The 19,081-nt window shown below is 44.9% G+C and overlaps 1 protein-coding gene across 2 annotated transcripts in view; it reads right to left on the reverse strand.

Moving 5' to 3' along the window:
• The window catches only part of LOC121540796 (mitogen-activated protein kinase kinase kinase 4), a 93,968-nt gene that overhangs the window by 8,269 nt on the left and 66,618 nt on the right, over positions 1–19,081 (reverse strand). Inside the window, exons 13-25 of one of the 2 annotated variants that reach the window (XM_041849892.2) lie at positions 18,720–18,869; positions 17,945–18,106; positions 17,302–17,514; positions 17,128–17,206; positions 16,784–16,877; positions 10,177–10,320; positions 8,124–8,224; positions 7,686–7,769; positions 7,233–7,424; positions 6,757–6,827; positions 6,399–6,515; positions 5,936–6,095; positions 4,119–4,238 (exon numbers count right to left, since the gene is read on the reverse strand). In XM_041849892.2, the coding sequence (XP_041705826.1) occupies positions 4,119–4,238; positions 5,936–6,095; positions 6,399–6,515; positions 6,757–6,827; positions 7,233–7,424; positions 7,686–7,769; positions 8,124–8,224; positions 10,177–10,320; positions 16,784–16,877; positions 17,128–17,206; positions 17,302–17,514; positions 17,945–18,106; positions 18,720–18,869 (1,687 nt within the window). The remainder of the gene's footprint in view (positions 1–4,118; positions 4,239–5,935; positions 6,096–6,398; positions 6,516–6,756; positions 6,828–7,232; positions 7,425–7,685; positions 7,770–8,123; positions 8,225–10,176; positions 10,321–16,783; positions 16,878–17,127; positions 17,207–17,301; positions 17,515–17,944; positions 18,107–18,719; positions 18,870–19,081) is intronic. The other variant, XM_041849893.2, reaches the window with a different exon arrangement.

Genomic DNA, 19,081 nt, shown 5'->3' on the forward strand with positions numbered 1-19,081 from the left:
GGAAGGCATTGATGCTATGGACTGGCCCGCCCGTTCCCCAGACCTGAATCCAATTGAGCACATCTGGGACATCATGTCTCGCTCCATCCACCAACGCCACGTTGCACCACAGACTGTCCAGGAGTTGGCGGATGCTTTAGTCCAGGTCTGGGAGGAGATCCCCCCAGGAGACCATCTGCCACCTCATCAGGAGCATGCCCAGGCGTTGTAGGGAGGTCATACAGGCACGTGGAGGCCACACACACTACATCAAAGTTGGATCAGCCAGTAGTGTGGTTTTCCACTTTAATTTTGAGGGTGACTCCAAATCCAGACCTCCATGGGTTGATAAATTTGGATTTCCATTGATAATTTTTGTTTGATTTTGTTGTCAGCACATTCAACTATGTAAAGAAAAAAGTATTTAATAAGATTATTTCATTCATTCAGATCTAGGATGTGTTATTTTAGTGTTCCCTTTATTTTTTTGAGCAGTATATATATATATATATATATACACACATACACATACATACACACACACACGTTCATACATATATACATATATATACAGTGGGGAGAACAAGTATTTGATACACTGCCGATTTTGCAGGTTTTCCTACTTACAAAGCATGTAGAGATCTGTAATTTTTTTCATAGGTACACTTCAACTGTGAGAGACGGAATCTAAAACAAAAATCCAGAAAATCACATTGTATGATTTTTAAGTAATTAATTTGCATTTTATTGCATGACATAAGTATTTGATACATCAGAAAAGCAGAACTTAATATTTGGTACAGAAACCTGTTTGCAATTACAGAGATCATACGTTTCCTGTATTTCTTGACCAGGTTTGCACACACTGCAGCAGGGATTTTGGCCCACTCATCAATACAGACCTTCTCCAGATCCTTCAGGTTTCGGGGCTGTCGCTTGGCAATACGGACTTTCAGCTCCCTCCAAAGATGTTCTATTGGGTTCAGGTCTGGAGACTGGCTAGGCCACTCCAGGACCTTGAGATGCTTCTCACGGAGCCACTCCTTAGTTGCCCTGGCTGTGTGTTCCGGGTCGTTGTCATGCTGGAAGACCCAGCAACGACCCATCTTCAATGCTCTTACTGAGGGAAGGAGGTTGTTGGCCAAGATCTCGCGATACATGGCCCCATCCATCCTCCCCTCAATACGGTGCAGTCGTCCTGTCCCCTTTGCAGAAAAGCATCCCCAAAGAATGATGTTTCCACCTCCATGCTTCACGGTTGGGATGGTGTTCTTGGGGTTGTACTCATCCTTCTTCTTCCTCCAAACACGGCGAGTGGAGTTTAGACCAAAAAGCTAATTTTGTGTCTCATCAGACCACATGACCTTCTCCCATTCCTCCTCTGGATCATCCAGATGGTCATTGGCAAACTTCAGACGGGCCTGGACATGCGCTGGCTTGAGCAGGGGGACCTTGTGTGCGCTGCAGGATCTTAATCCATAACGGCGTTGTGTGTTACTAATGGTTTTCTTTGAGACTGTGGTCCCAGCTCTCTTCAGGTCATTGACCAGGTCCTGCCGTGTAGTTCTGGGCTGATCCCTCACCTTCCTCATGATCATTGATGCCCCACGAGGTGAGATCTTGCATGGAGCCCCAGACTGATGGTGATTGACCGTCATCTTGAACTTCTTCCATTTTCTAATAATTGCGCCAACAGTTGTTGCCTTCTCACCAAGCTGCTTGCCTATTGTCCTGTAGCCCATCCCAGCCTTGTGCAGGTCTACAATTTTATCCCTGATGTCCTTACACAGCTCTCTGGTCTTGGCCATTGTGAAGAGGTTGGAGTCTGTTTGATTGAGTGTGTGGACAGGTGTCTTTTATACAGGTAACGAGTTCAAACAGGTGCAGTTAATACAGGTAATGAGTGGAGAACAGGAGGGCTTCTTAAAGAAAAACTAACAGGTCTGTGAAAGCCGGAATTCTTACTGGTTGGTAGGTGATCAAATACTTATGTCATGCAATATAATGCAAATTAATTACTTAAAAATCATACAATGTGATTTTCTGGCAAAAAAAAATTCCGTCTCTCACAGTTGAAGTGTACCTATGATAAAAATTACAGACCTCTACATGCTTTTTAAGTAGGAAGACCTGCAAAATCGGCAGTGTATCAAATACTTGTTCTCCCCACTGTATATACATATACACACACATATATATATATATATACAGTACCAGTCAAAAGTTTGGACACCTACTCAGTCAAGGTAGCTTAGTGGTTAAGAGCATTGTGCCAGTAACCGAAAGGTCGCTGGTTCTAATCCCCAAGCCGATTAGGTGAAAATTCTGTCGATGTGCCCTTGAGCAAGGCACTTAACCCTAATTGCTCCTGTAAGTCGCTCTGGATAAGAGCGTCTGCTAAATGACTAAAATGTATAAATGTAAGGGTTTTTCTTTATTTGTGCTATTTTCTACATTGTAGAATAATAGTGAAGACATCAAAACTATGAAATAAAACATATGGAATCATATAGCTGCCTTGATGACAGCTTTGCACACTCTTGGCATTCTCTCAACCAGCTTCATGAGGTAGTCACCTGGAATGCATTTCAATTAACAGGTGTGCCTTCTTAAAAGTTAATTTGTGGAATTTCTTTCCTTCTTAATGCGTTTGAGCCAATCAGTTGTGTTGTGACAAGGTAGGGGGGTATACAGAAGATAGCCCTATTTGGTAAAAGACCAAGTCCATATTATGGCAAGAACAGCTCAAATAAGCAAAGAGAAACAACAGTCCATCGTTACTTTAAGACATGTCTTTGTGAGATGCGGTGTGGGTGAACGGATGATCTCCGCATGTGTATTTCCCACCGTAAAGCATGGAGGTGGTGGTGTTATGGTGTGGGGGTGCTTTGCTGGTGACACTGTCTGTGATTTATTTAGAATTCAAGGCACACTTAACCAGCATGGCTACCACAGCATTCTACAGCGATACGCCATCCCATCTGGTTTGGGCTTAGTGGGACTATCATTTGTTTTTCAACAGGACAATGACCCAACACAACTTTAGGCTGTGTAAGGGCTATTTTACCAAGAAGGAGAGTGATGGAGTGCTGCATCAGATGACCTGGCCTCCACAATCCCCCGACCTCAACCCAATTGAGATGGTTTGGGATGAGTCGGACCACAGAGTGAAGGAAAATCAGCCAACAAGTACTCAGCATATGTGGGAACTCCACTCCTTCAAGACTGTTGGAAAAACATTCCAGGTGAAGCTGGTTAAGAGAATGCCAAGAGTGTGCAAAGCTGTCATCAAGGCAAAGGGTGGCTATTTGAAGAATCTCAAATATAAAATATATTTTAATTTGTTTCACAATTTTTTGTTTACTACATGGTTCCATGTGTTATTTCATAGTTTTTGATGTCTTCACTATTATTCTACAATGTAGAAAATAGTAAAAATAAAGAAAAACCCTTAAATGAGTAGGTGTGTCCAAACTTTTAACTAGTAGTGTGTATAAATATATTTGGAGATCTGGCCTTGAGAACCCGATTTAGCAGACGCTCTTATCCAGAGCGACTTACAGTTAGTTAATCTTTAAGGTATCTAGGTGAGAACAAGCACATTATCACTGTCAGTGATATCCGGGATCCTCGGGACGTCCCTACCCCCCTAAACACTAACCACCATCTTTACGCTATTACTAAACATTTTAAATGACAACTTCAAAAATGGGGTAGGGAGGTCCCAAGGACCCAGGATAGCACGGACCATATCATTTATCATAGTCATAGTAAGTCAAACCTTTTCCTCAATAAAGCTGCTGTCAGCAAAGTGCAGGTGTTAGTGCAAGGAAGGCAAGGGTGTTAAACTGGGTGGTTTGAGCACTGAATGTTGATTGGCTGACAGCCGTGTATACCACGGGTATGACAAAACATTTATTTTTACTGCTCTAACTGCATTGGTAACCAGTTTATAATAGCAATAAAGCACGTTGCGTTGTGCATAAGAACAGCCCTTAGCCGTGGTATATTGGCTATATACCATACCCCCTTGGGACTTACTGCTTAAAGATACTTTTTTGAAGATGTAGGTTGTCAGACGTTTTTGGAAGATGGACATTTAAAACTGAAGTACTATTGGATTTATGTGGCTCCCTCACCTGCCGTTCCCATGGTGCTGTTAACCTCTCCGGGCATGGTCTGGGCATTGTTCAGCTTCACAGAGCAGCCAAAGTCCCCCAGCTTGATCAGGCCGGACGACGTCAGGAAGATGTTGGCTCCTATGGTAGAGAGGGGGAACGGTGACAAAGAGGCCAAGAGTGATTTTTATTGATTTAACCAGAGAATCACATTGAGATTAGGATAACAAGGGCAGGAGGAGTGAGAGAAGCATGGAGAGGGAGAGTGGATTCATAGAGGCAGTAAGAACAATTACTTCTGCTGCGTCAATGACACTGGAGCCACAGGAAGGTTTGATGACAAAATCTCAGAATGATGATAGCTTTTCTTTACGGCATAAACCCCCAGCCAAATTCACTAAAGCTAAAATGCATTAAATGATTAATAAGGTGCCTGCATAACCCTGACATTGAATTGAGAGACCGTAGCGTTCACATCTGTAGCCATGAAATGCTTTGAAAGGGTGGTCATGGCTCACATCAACACCATCATCCCAGACACCCTGGACCCACTCCAATTCGCATACCACCCCAACAGATCCACAGATGACGCAATCTCTATTGCACTCCACACTTCCTTTTCCCACTTGGACAAAAGGAACACCTACATGCGAATGCTGTTCATTGACTACAGCTCGGCGTCAACACCATAGTGCCCTCCAAGCTCATTACTAAGCTAAGGACCCTGGAACTGAACACATCCCTCTGCAACTGGATCCTGGACTTCCTGACGGGACGCCCCCAGGTAGTGAGGGTAGGCAACAACACATCCGCCACGCTGACCCGCAACACGGGGCCCCCCTCTGGGGTGCATGCCTAGTCCCCTCCTGTACTCCCGGTTCACCCACGACTGCGTGGCCGCGCACGACTCCAACACCATCATTAACTTAGTCGACGACATGGCGGTGGTTGGCCTGATCACCGATGATGATGAGACAGTCTATAGTGAGGTCGTCAGTGACCTGGCAGTGTGGTGCCAGGACAAATCCTCTCCCTCAACATCAGCAAGACAAATGAGCGGATTGTGGACTACAGGAAACGGAGGGCCGAGCACGCCACCATCCACATCGACGGGCTGTAGTGGAGCGGGTCGAGAGCTTCAAGTTCCTTGGTGTGCACATCCTTAAGGGTCTATCATGGTCCAAACACACCAACACAGTTGTGAAGAGGGTACGATAACGCCTCATCCCCCTCAGGAGGCTGAGAAGATTTGACATGGGCCCAAAAAGCTGGATCATCGCTTGGTATGGCAACTGCTTGGCATCTGACTGCAAGGCACTACTGAGGGTAGTGCATATGGCCCAGTACATCACTGGGGCAGAGCTCCCTGCCATCCAGGACCTCTATACTAGGCAGTGTCAGAGAAAGACCCTACACATTTTCAGACTCCAGCCACCCAAGTCATAGACTGTTCTCTCTGCTACCGCACAGCAAGCGGTACCGGAGCGCCAAGTCTGGAACCATCAGGACCATGAACAGCTTCTACCCCCAAGCCATAAGACTGCTAAACAGTTAGTTAAATAGTTAACCAAATAGGTACCCAGATCTTCTGCCTTGACCCTTTCTGCACTAACTTTGACTCATCACATACGCTGCTGCTACTGTTTATTACTGCTACTATTATTTCTCTATTTTCTTCATCTCTGCATTGTTGGGGAGGTACCGTAAGTAAGCACTTCACTGTTAGTCTACACCTGTTGTTTTGCGAAGCATGTGACGTAAAAAATTAGATTTGACTAGACCAACAGTAGGCTAAAGAGAAAGAGAGACGTCTCTCCCAGAACGAGGTGCTAACTGACCCTTGATGTCTCGGTGCACGATGCCATGTTCGTGGAGCACGTTGATGGCCGTGGTGATCTGTTTGCTGTACAGCCTGATGACGTGCTCCTGTAGGCCCAGCCTGGACACCTCCTCCAGGGTCCCCTCATCACAGTACTCCATGAAGATATACATCTCCTCCTGGTGGGGGGAGGGAGGGAGGGGGAGCGACACAATCAGACAAATACTATTTATGTAGCATGTAGACAGTTGATGCAATACATCCAATCCGATGATATAGCCCATTCATACATAGTTTCATCTCATTCATACACAGACTTGAATTGAAATTGACCCAAACTTCTAAACCTTCCCAAAGTTCCCAGGCTTTTCAGAAATTCCGGTTGGAGGATTCCCTCTTAATTCTGGGAACCTCCAACTAGAATTTCTGAAAAGACAGGGGAAGTTTCTAGAACTTTGTAACCCATATACGCATGCTCTTACCCGATGCAGCTCAACACCAAAGTAGCGGACCAGGTTGGGGTGTTTGATGCCCTCAAAGATCTTCAACTCATCTGCTGTCTCCTTTATCGTCTTATGGTCGTTCGGCTGGAACCGGATCTGATCGGGAAAATAAACATTTTTTTTAAAGTACGGGAAAGTGTATGGAGACTGTTGATAGGCTTTGCTATAGTATGAATGGATGCTAATAGGCGGCGGAGTAAAATAAACATTACCTTCAATTCAGGGCTTTCTCCTTTAATAATGAATAAAGGGAAGCGCGCACACACGTTATATGCTGCTCACGTGCTATATTCTTGCACCAACATTTATAACACTATAAATGGTCATGGCCACCTACCTCCTTCATAGCCATGAGTTCGCCAGTGTCCACGTTGATGCAGGTGTACACCTTGCCATACTGACCCTCGCCTGTATAGGGAGACACGTCACAGATGATGAAACGCCATGGGCATGACATAAATGAGGGCCTACTCCAGGGAAAATCTGAAATGGCAACATATTCTCTTTATTGCGCACAACTGTTGGCCAGGGCCTCATAGGGCATATAGAGGATAGGGTTTCATTTGGGGGAGACACAGGTTCAGTTGAGGCTCTGGCCAAAAGTAGTGCACTAAAAAGGGAGCAGGGCGCCAATGGAGGTGCGTACAGTACAAAAGTAGTGCACTATAAAGGGAGCAGGGCGCCAATGGAGGTGCGTACAGTACAAAAGTAGTGCACTATAAAGGGAGCAGGGCGCCAATGGAGGTGCGTACAGTACAAAAGTAGTGCACTATAAAGGGAGCAGGGCGCCAATGGCGTGTGTACAGTACATACCTATCTTGTTGCCCCTCTGCCACTTGAAGGTGACCTTGCGGAGGCCGACGTGCATGATGTTGTCGTAGGACTTGGGGGTGTGGCACACCTGGCCAATGATGTTCCTCTGCTTCATGACCGCGTAGCGTTTGTCCTCGAAGGACCGTATGGAGCGACGTACAGCTTCCATGGGGCTCTGCCTGGCTGCCGTGTCTGAGGGAGGGAGGGATATAGAAGACAGTGTTCGGAATGGAATGGAGAGACATAGTAAATGTTGGGAATGGGAATGCATAGAACAGACCAACTCTACACTATTCTGTAGCAGTTTGGAGGTTAAGTGCCTTGCTCAAGGGCACAACGGTAAGAGATGGCACCTAGGACTTGGTATCAGCAACTCTACCATCGCTAGCACTCATGCTGACAGACCTGGGGTTTGAACTTGCAGCCCCCATCTACCCCCCTCATCATTCTCACCTTTTGATTGGCTGATGAAGGTGCGGAGCTCCCAGCTTCTTCTGGCTGTGCTACTGGGGTCTCCTCCCTTAGGATAGGAGGGTTCTGATGTGTGTGAGTGAGAGCGCGAGAGAGAAGAGATAACACAGACAGGCAGTAAGATGGGAGCTATGTCAAGTTAGAAAAACATACACAGGTGAATTGCCTACTCCTACTTTCCAATCGAGATCCATTTTATTTAATCCTTGTTCAGTCGAAAAGACTGAATTATGGTATTTGGTATTTTATTAGGATCCCCATTAGCTGTTGCGAAAGCAGCCGCTACTCTTCCTGGGGTCGACACAAAACATTAAACATGACATAATACAGAATATTAATAGACAAGAACAGCTCAAGGACAGAACTACATCAATTATGCAGAATGCAGTTACATTAAGACCATCTTAAACAACTCAATACCTTCCCTCTCCTCAGTGGGACTGGAGTGTCGGCTCAGAGACTTGAACTGCAGCTCGGCTGCTACAGACGACAGCCTGTCGTTCTCGTGGAGGTTGGCCCCTCTGCACAGGGAGAGGCAGGCACAGTACAATTTAGCTAGGGTTGTGGGTTCGATTCCCACGGGGGACCAGTATGAAGATGTATGCACTCACTAACTGTAAGTCGCTCTGGATAAGAGCATCTGCTAAATGACTAAAATGTAAAATGTAAATATACCCAAGTTGTCAGTCATCAGTTAGCCAGCTAACTTTGATAAGCAACCAGAATTAACTATTGATTTTCTGGTTCATAAAAAAAAAGCAAAGCTTAAATGAGTTTTCGTTTGCTGAACCAATTAGACCATGCCCATTTCAAGCTTATCATACTAAAACAGTAAAAGTTTAGGCAAGTTATCCCCCTAACTCCTTGATCCTACTTCGTAGTATACCCCTCAGGTCCCAGACTAGGCTGGTTCCAGATCTGTTAGTGCCACCTCCTATGGTTATTGTGATGCCATGACAGTGGCGAGACAGCGCAACCAGATCTGGAACCAGTGGTCAACCAATATCAGTCCCAAAAAGGTATTCTTAATGAAGATTGTCCTCTCTCGCTTTCAGCGGGAGGTTTGTGATTATTGAGATGGCGGAACATGACATACATACAGCTAATAATAATGTCCGTAATGGAGCAAATGGAATGGCAAACACCTGGAAACCATGTGTTTGATTTATTTGATACCATTCCACAGACTCCACTCCAGTCATTACCACGAGGAAGTTCTCCAATTAAGGTGCCACCAACCTCCTGTGCTCTACATCCAAACCTCTCAACCACACCCCCCATAGAAATAGAACAACTCGATTATATTTCTATGTCCACCCCCATCAAAGCTGACATTCATACTAAAGGTTTAAAAGGTCAAACACAGACAGGTTAGAAGTCAGATTGAACGCATGCGTTCATTCCAAAAGGACAGAAAACAAACAAGCCAAATATTAAGGAGAGAGAGCCATCAGATGATTAGAATCAAAGAAAGGCCAAACTACTAATATGGATTAATAGCAGAGTAACTCTCACACTGCAGGTTGATGTTTATTGTCATGAGTCTCATCCTAGAGGCAGAACTGAGCGATTTCGCCCTTAGGCCAGCTGCAAAGTCAAAATGGGCTACATTGTAAAAATTCATGAAAACAAAAATTAGCTGTGTCTTAATTTAAGGTTAGGGTTAGGCATTCAGGTTAGCAGTGTGGTTAAGAGTAGGGTTAAGGTTGGGTTTAAAATCAGATTTTATGACTTTGTGGCTGTGCCAGCTAGTGACCACTCTGCAGAGCTGCCTCCAGAACAAGATTCATGACGAAAAACGCTAACATGCTCTCGCAATCTCTCTCTTTTCCCCCTCCATGAGGAGGTAGCTAGCATGTTGTGTTTCCATCTCTCACACCATGACATGTGTTGGAGAAAATGTGTATTGTGTTGTGTGACATTGGCTAGGTGGACAAAACAAGTGTGGATTAAGGTCTCTCCATATCCGTAGACTGCATTCAGGGTTAGGTAACACATTTGAGTGAACTATCCCTTTAAAGGATGGCCCTTATAAAACTGTAGTTTTCATATTGTGTTATATAGCAGTCTTTTAAAATCAATGCAGATTTCTGTTATAGGCAAAACATAACAAAATTGTCAAAGCCAATACATCTGGATGAGCATGCAGAACATGCTACTCTAGGTTCGTTACAAACTGACAGACGGCATGACAAGGGTGCAGGGTAAACCACAGGGAGCATGTCAACCTGAACCTCTGGTTGACAAGTTCAGATGAGAGGGGTGGAATATTTTGTAAGTGCGATATCAGCCTGTTGCTGGGGTGCTCTGGGTTGACAGTGGGTGGTCCTTACAGAGAACCGGTTGGAGGATTCCCTGCCTGCTTATTCCCTCATGATTCCGGGATCCTCCAAACAGGATTTCTGGAAAGACCTGGGCACTTTCGCAAGCCTAGTAGTACTTGGTAGGTACTGGAACTTGGGGGGGGGGCTACCTGACGTCATTGGGGGTGGACCCGGGTGCTTTGGTTGGGCCATGTTCCCCAGGGGCGGGGCCTGGGGCCTGAGGGGCGGGGACTGGGCGGGGGCCGGTAGGTAGACACAGCTGGGTCCGTAGCTCGCAGGGGAGACTCCTAGAGCTGTGGTGGTGACAAAAACACACTGAGGATCTCTGGAGACCGCTTTGGAGTTGAGGATGTGTGTGTGCACTCATTCTCAACACAAATGCACACACAGTCACGCACTCATACAGCGTAATACCCTTTCTAGCGAATAGGGATGAGCATTTCACTTTCTTTTTTTTTACTGTTCGAATAAATCGCAGGATTTTTTTTTTTCAAGTACTCAAATAAATAAATACAATCTATTTTTAGAACACAAGGCCCGCACTGGAAAGAAATGTGTTGCCTATGCCACTAGTGCGCGACAATGCCTAATTTAGCATAACCATTACAGATAACAAATCCTAATTGCTAAATTGCACCATATACAGTGCTTTCAGAAAGTATTCACACCCCTTGACATTTTCCACATTGTTGTTACAAATTGGGCTAAATATTGATTTCATTGTCTTCTTTACAATCTACACAAAATACTCCGTAATGTCAAAGTGAAAAAAATTAAATTTAAATAAAACATAAATATATCTTGATTAGATAAGTATTCAACCCCCTGAGTGAATACATGTTTGCAGCGATTACAGCTATGAGTCTTTTTGGGTAAGTCTCTAAGAGCTTTGCACCCTTGGACTGTAAAATATGTGCCCATTATTCTTTTTTAAACTCTTCAAGCTGTCAAGTTGATTGTTTACCACTGATAGACAGCCATTTTCAAATCTTGCTATAGATGTTCAAGCCGATTTAAGTCAAAACTGTAAATAGGCCACTCGGGAACATTCAATGTTGTCTTGGTAAGCAACTCCAGTGTATATTTGGCCTTGAGTTTTAGGTTATTGTCCTGCTGAAAGGTGAATGTCTCCAGTGTGTTGGAAAGCAGACAAACAGGTTTTCCTCTAGGATTTTGTTTGTGCTTACAGTACCAGTCAAAAGTTTGGACACACCTACTCATTCAAGGGTTTTCCTTTATTTTTACTATTTTATACATTGTAGAAAAATAGTGAAGACATCAAACTATGAAATAACACATGGAATCATGTAGTAACCAAAGAAAGTGTTAAACAAATCAAAATATATTTTAGATTCTTCAAAGTAGCCATCCTTTGCCTTGATGACAGCTTTGCGCACACTCTTGGCATTCTCTCAACCAGCTTCACCTGGAATACGTGTCCAAACTTTTGACTGGTACTGTAGCTCTATTACATTTATTTTTGTCACCCCAAAAAACTCCCTAGTCCTTGCCGATGAGGAGCATATCCATAACATGATGATATCCATAACATATCCATAACAATAATTACATACAATAATGTCTACCATTCAGCTGTTTTTCTAACCTCATTGTCTGAAGCATTAACGTTAGGTAGTAAGTGGCTACTGCGCTCGAAATGTAGCTAGCTTGTTGCTACCTGGATAGCTACTAAACAATAGCTGGAACGACCTAGCGAACAGACGCGAACTGGCTGAGTCAATTCAGTGGCTAGCTTTGCACTTGGCTAGCTAACAGTAGCTGCTAGGGGTAAGTTATAACCTACATTTGTGTTTTGTTTTTACATACTGGTAGCCAGAGTCGTTCAAGGGAATTTGGGACATGGGTGACTAGTTAACGTTAGCTTGGCTCTCTCTGTGTGTTCGTGCCGTGGGAGGAGGGGTTTCTTCGTTGGCAGAAAGCAACGGCTAGCTAGTATGCTAACTATTCTAGCTAACTAACTGGCTGAATAAGTTGACGACGGACTCGCTCAAGCTGTCAGGACTAACCCACAACGTTAGACACGGACACGAATGATCTGCTTGGCGTGTTGACACACTGGTGGTTTGTTGTGGCCGAGTATTGGTGCTAAACCGTGTTGTTGGAGTCCGGCATGCTAGTTGGCTGTGGCGTCATATGACTAGGTGCCCTGGACGGTTTTCACGGAAGAATACTGTACCAAGTTAGCTAGCTGAATAAACTAAGTTAGTCTATTCCTAGAAAACATTGAACCGCTGTAGTTTACAACAATTATAGTTTCTGAGGTGGAAGTTGGGAGTTATATTTGGGTGTTTCAGTGAAACGTAAGTGAGGGAGGCCCCGCTCTCTCGCTTTCCCAGATGTTTAGTTCATTTCATTCTGATCTCCTTTCCATTATTGTAGCCATTTTCTGTAGCCTGTCAACTATGCCTGTCTATCCCTGTTCTCTCCTCTCCGCACAGGCTATACAAACGCCTCACACCGCGTGGCTGCTGCCTCTCTAACCTGGTGGTCCCTGCACGCACGACCCACGTGGAGTTCCAGGTCTCCGGCAGCCTCTGGAACTGCCATTCTGCGGCCAACAAGGCAGAGTTAATCTCAGCCTATGCTACCCTCCAGTCCCTCGACTTCTTGGCGCTGACGTAAACATGGATTACCACTGAGAACACTGCTACTCCTACTGCTCTCTCCTCGTCTGACCATGTGTTCTCGCATACCCCGAGAACATCTGGTCAGCAGGGTGGTGGCACAGGAATCCTCATCTCTCCCAAGTGGACATTCTCTCTTTTTCCCCTGACCCATCTGTCTATCTCCTCATTTGAATTCCATGCTGTCACAGTCACTAGCCCATTCAAGCTTAACATCCTTGTCATTTATCGCCCTCCAGGTTCCCTTGGAGAGTTCATCAATGAGCTTGACGCCTTGATAAGTTCCTTTCCTGAGGATGGCTCACCCCTCACAGTTCTGGGTGACTTCAACCTCCCTACGTCTACCTTTGACTCATTTCTCTCTGCCTCCTTCTTTCCGCTCCTCTCCTCTTTTGACCTCACCCTCTCCCCCTACTCACAAGACAGGCAATACGCTTGACCTCATCTTTACTAGATGCTGTTCTTCTACTAATCTCACTGCAACTCAACTCCATGTCTCCGACCACTACTTTGTATCCTTTTCTCTCTCGCTCTCCTCCAACACTACTCACTCTGCCCCTACTCAGATGGTAATGCGCCGTCGCAACCTTCGCTCTCTCTCCCGCTACTCTCTCCTCTTCCATCCTATCATCTCTTCCCTCTGCTCAATCCTTCTCCCTCCAATCTCCTGATTCTGCCTCCTCAACCCTCCTCTCCTCCCTTTCTGCATCCTTTGACTCTCTATGTCCCCTATCCTCCCGGCCGGCTCGGTCCTCCCCTCCTGCTCCGTGGCTTGACGACTCATTGCGAGCTCACAGAACAGGGCTCCGGACAGCCGAGCGGAAATGGAGGAAAACTAGACTCCCTGCGGACCTGGCATCTTTTCACTCCCTCCTCTCTACATTTTCTTCATCTGTTTCTGCTGCTAAAGCCACTTTCTACCACTCTAAATTCCAAGCATCTGCCTCTAACCCTAGGAAGCTCTTTGCCACCTTCTCCTCCCTGCTGAATCCTCCTCCCCATCCCCCCCTCCTCCCTCTCTGTGGATGACTTCGTCAACCATTTTGAAAAGAAGGTTGACGACATCCGATCCTCGTTTGTTAAGTCAAATGACACTGCTGGTCCTGCTCACACTGCCCTACCCAATTCTTTGACTTCTTTCTCCCCTCTCTCTCCAGATGAAATCTTGCGACTTGTGACGGCCGCCGCCCAACAACCTGCCCGCTTGACCCTACCCCCTCCTCTCTTCTCCAGACCATCTCCGGTGACCTTCTCCCTTACCTCACCTCGCTCATCAACTCATCCTTGACCGCTGGCTATGTCCCTTCCGTCTTCAAGAGAGCGAGAGTTGCACCCCTTCTCAAAAAACCAACACTCGATCACTCTGATGTCAACAACTACAGACCAGTATCCCTTCCTTCTTTTCTCTCCAAAACTCTTGAGCGTGCCGTCTTTAGCCAACTCTCTTGCTATCTCTCTCAGAATGACCTTCTTGATCCAAACCAGTCAGGTTTCAAGACTGGTCATTCAACTGAGACTGCTCTTCTCTGTGACACGGAGGCTCTCCGCACTGCTAAAGCTAACTCGCTCTCCTCTGCTCTTGTCCTTCTAGACCTGTCTGCTGCCTTTGATACTGTGAACCATCAGATCCTCCTCTCCACCCTCTCCGAGTTGGGCATCTCCGGCGCGGCTCACTCTTGGATTGCGTCCTACCTGACCGGTCGCTCCTACCAAGTGGCGTGGGTAGAATCTGTCTCCGCACCACGTGCTCTCACCACTGGTGTCCCCCAGGGCTCAGTTCTAGGCCCTCTCCTATTCTCGCTATACACCAAGTCACTTGGCTCTGTCATATCCTCACATGGCCTCTCCTATCATTGCTACGCAGACGACGACGAAACCCCACCTCTTTAAGGAATACCTGGGATAGGATAAAGTAATCCTTCTACCCCACCTTACCCCACCCCCCAAAAAAATAAACATATTGTAAAGTGGTTATCCCACTGGCTATAAGGTGAATGCACCAATTTGTAAGTCGCTCTGGATAAGAGCGTCTGCTAAATGACGTAAATGTAAATGTAATGATGCAGCCACCACCATGCTGGAAAATATGAAGAGTGGTACTCAGTGACGTTAGATTTTCCCCAAACATAACGCTATTCAGGACAAAAAGTTCATTTCTTTGCCACAATTTTTGCAGTATTACTTTAGTGCCTTATTGCAAACAGGATCTTAAAAATAAAAATAAATCCTTTTCACTCATTTAGGTTACTATTGTGGAGTAACTACATTTACATTTGAGTCATTTAGCAGACGCTCTTTACCAGAACGACTTACATGAGCAATTACGGTTAAGTGCCTTGCTTAAGGGCATATCGACAGATTTCTCACCTAGTCGGCTTGGGGATTAGAACCAGCGACCTTTCGGTTACTGGAACAACGCTCTTACCCACTAAGCTACCTGCCGCCCTAACTACACTACAATGTTGATCCATCCTCAGTTCTCTCTCATCACAGTCATTAAACTCTGTAATTGTTTTTAAAATCGCCATTTCCTTCCTCTCCGGCAACTGAGTTAGGAAGGACGCCTGTATAGTGACTGGGTGTATTGATACATCATCCAAAGTGTAATTAATAACTTCACCATGCTCAAAGGGATATTCAGTAGACTGCTTTCATTTTGACCCATCTACCAATAGGTGCCCTTCTTTGCGAGGCATTGGAAAACCTCCCTGTTCTTTGTGGTTGAATCTGTTCTTGAAATTCACTACTCGACTGTGGGACTATACATATAATTGTATAGTCGGGGTAAACATTCAAAAATCTGGTTAACCACTATTATTGCATACAGAGTTCATGCAACTTATGTGACTTGTTAAGCAAATGTTTACTCCTGAATGTATTTAGGCTTGCCATAAAGGGTTTGAATACTTATTGACTCAAAACATTTAAGCTTAAAATTTATAAATTTCTAAAAATGTCTAAAAACTAAATTTCACTTTGTGGGGTATTGTGTGTAGATTAGTGGTTCAAAATCATTTTAAATACAGGCTGTAACAACAAAATGTGGGAAAAGTCAAGGGGTGACTAATTTCATTCAGTCAATAATGAAGCAAGTGCCATTTAAGATGAAATTAGTTAAACTAATATCAACTAGCTATATTATATAATGGAACACAATCTGCAAAAAGTTATTAACCTCCACATAGCCTTACGTTGTTAATTTAGCAGACGAGACGCTCTTATTTCCCGAGCCCTTATCACAGTCAAGACACCTATTTTATAGTTTAAAAAAGCATGTAATAAAAAACAATATTTTTTTGAATGAAAGAAAGTTGCCACTGAAGTGATTCGCATCTTATGTCTGGAACAGTTATTCTCAAAGAGCGATCATTTGAAACGGGGCTCAATTTGGCGACTATATCAAATTTTTTCATGGTTCTTTGGAATTTTCTAAACAATTCTACATTGAACACTGCATGGGGATGAATTACGTCCACGACATCTATTTGGTGAGTAGGCCTAGGCTTAATGATTCTGATGAAAATACGCTGTCTTTATTAAACTAAAACGTTTGCGTCTTTTCAGTGTGGAACCTGTGTATGTTTAGGGGGGTTATAGCCTAGGCTAACCAATTCTAAATGGCACTAGCAGTTCGCAAAGTAGCCTAAGCGGTAAATAGATGGGACACAATTATTCCAAAACTGCAGCTTGTTGATGGAACACATTTTCCTACTTCAATCAGTTACCTTTTCGGGCAGCCACAAAGCACATTCCACCAAACTGTTTTACAGTATTTGAAAAAATTAGATCTCTGGTTAAAGATCAAGTTTTGACGTCCGTTCAAGTACTTGAGTCCTCGATTACTCATGCCCATCCCTACTAGCCAAAGGTGTTACAAGTTACACATGAGAGAGAAACACACACTGTGTTAACTCATACAGCAGCATAAAAGCATGAATATAAGCTCAACCACCCAATTTAAAACCCATTAATTACTGTACAAGAGCAGAGAACATGAGGAATATTAGAACACGCATACTGTACACACATTAAACACACACGTTATAAAAACAATTATAATAGGCGGTAAATGGTTCTTAGTGCCTCACTGTAACCATGAACTTCGACCTACCTGAAGCCCTCTGCGTTGGGGATGAACAGGTGGGGGTTGGGGGGGTCACTATGGCAACGAGGGACCTTCACTGGTCGAGGACTGTTCCTGGGGGCTGAGTGGAGAAGAGAGAAAGGGTCATCCTCAACAAGCTATTTGACTCAAGCCCTACTTCAGTTCTATTTCTACACAAAACATTTTTGCCACTTAGGCCTAACAGAAGCTTTTATCTAAAGCGACTTACAGAACAGTGAGTACACACATTGTGATCCCTGCTTAGATTGAACCCACAACCTTGGCATTGCTAGTGTCACCAACTGAGCCACATAGGACCACATATTTGCGCAGATGAGGCAGGGTCTTACCTATGTACAGGCCACTGACTGGGCTGTGAGGCTTCCCGATCACATGACCAATGCACTCGTTCATCAGAGCTTGCAAATTCTGCAGAGGGAAGGATTTACATAATCACAACACCATTCCACAAAATACACAATCAATCAAGTAATCAATCAATCTATGACGTAGTATGGTTTTACCAGGAAGTCGTCCTCTGGTAAAGCAGAGATGAAGGCAGGTTCGATGGCTTGGAGGAAATCAAAGCCTTGAGTGGCCCAGCGGGGCCTGGTACCCCGGCCACTTTCACACTTGGTGAGGACGTAGTTCATCCACTTCCTGGCGAAGGCGATGTAGCGTTCCCCGATCCGCTGACGGAACTCCCCTGACATCAGACGCACCACCTCCTTGTGGTACTACGGAGAACAAAAAGTACATTTAAAGGTGCTCTTCACTTGACCAGTATAACCCCTACATCAAAAAAGGAGAACAACGGCACTCTACCTTGTGGTGCTACTGTGAGGAACAATATGACAGTGTTGTACTCTCTGGTTTATGGGTTAGACTGGTTTAGGGGTTAGACTGGTCAGCCAAAAACACAAGGAGGACCAAGCCACTCTTGCTATTACCAATTTTTTGGCATGTTCAATAGAACGGATTGTGTTTCGGTGTCTGCCTTCCTAAGAAAGTTGACAATTGTCCAACCAGAGATCTGTTGACAGTTATCCCCAGCGTTCAGCTTCCCACTGTACTAACACAACCCTCCAAGCCAGAACATTTAAAATCAGTAGCAACACTGTGTAGAAAGACTGACAGCTTTACAATCCCTAACCCTTGACCTCTAACCTCAAAGGCAAAGTTGTATCCCTGGATCATGGCCTCTCTGTAGTACTGCTGTAGCGTGGCTGACTCAGATTCCTCCACCTCTGCCTCAAACTCTGACGTGAACATGTACTCGACCCGGTCAATGGCCGTGTTGATCTTTATACACAGCTGTAAGGCTTCGTTCTGTGGGGTGGGGGGGATGAGACAAAGACATAGTGAGTGTGTGAGAGTGTGTCTCTTGAAGCAGTACTTTTATAAGGCAGCCCTTTTATGAGGGCTGCTTCAACCACAGCCTTGCCACACAGGAAAAGCCTTATCGAGAAGAGAGGAAGCTAACAGGTTTTGAAACCAGGCCTCCAATGTGAGGAAGTATAGGAGACAACAGCAGTCATGGGCATGACTTTAGGTTTCACAGCTCTCACTGCAGTATAAACATGATATTTGTGCAAAGTAAATACGGTACTGACCCTGTATATAGCTTCTTACTTCCTTGTGGTGTTATTTCTATTTATCTGGTGTTTTAATTCTACCTTGAATAATTTGTAGTGCTACATTGTTATTGATTACTGCATTGTTGGGTTTTGAGTTTGCAAGAAAGGCATTTCACTGTACTTGTGCACGTGACATTAAAAACCCGAAGTCATCTTGTGTACTGCACCCTCTTCACCTTGGCCCGATAGCAGCTCAATAAACTTGGGCTTAATACTGGATCTTTTACAGTAAATCAATTGTAATTCAGGGAAACTAAAAGCATTTATAGTAAATGATCAAAGTGAATAAATACAGTGGATGGTACCTTGAGTTGCTCCAGGGCACGGGCGATGAGGGGCTGGCTGGAGGTTTGTTCCCTGCTTAGTGTGAGCAGCTCATCCATGCTCTGCTGGAAGGCCTTACGCTGGGCCACCAGGTGGGCTGACTGCATCACTATCAGGAGCAGGTTCTCCACCTGAGGGGAGAGAGACAGTCAGAGGATGGAGAGGAGCCATGTCATTAGCATCATGTGTGCTCCTGGTAAAAATATAGTACAGCGACTAGCAACCTTACTAAGAGGCTGAGGCTCTTGGTGGTAAGCGTCTTGGCTAAGGTGTTGTTGAGATGACAGTTGGCGGGACCAGGGTTTGAGTCCTGGTCCGACTACACTCCACATTCACTGCAATA

This window comes from Coregonus clupeaformis, chromosome 31 (genome assembly GCF_020615455.1).
Source record: "Coregonus clupeaformis isolate EN_2021a chromosome 31, ASM2061545v1, whole genome shotgun sequence".
Classification (NCBI taxonomy): domain Eukaryota; kingdom Metazoa; phylum Chordata; class Actinopteri; order Salmoniformes; family Salmonidae; genus Coregonus; species Coregonus clupeaformis.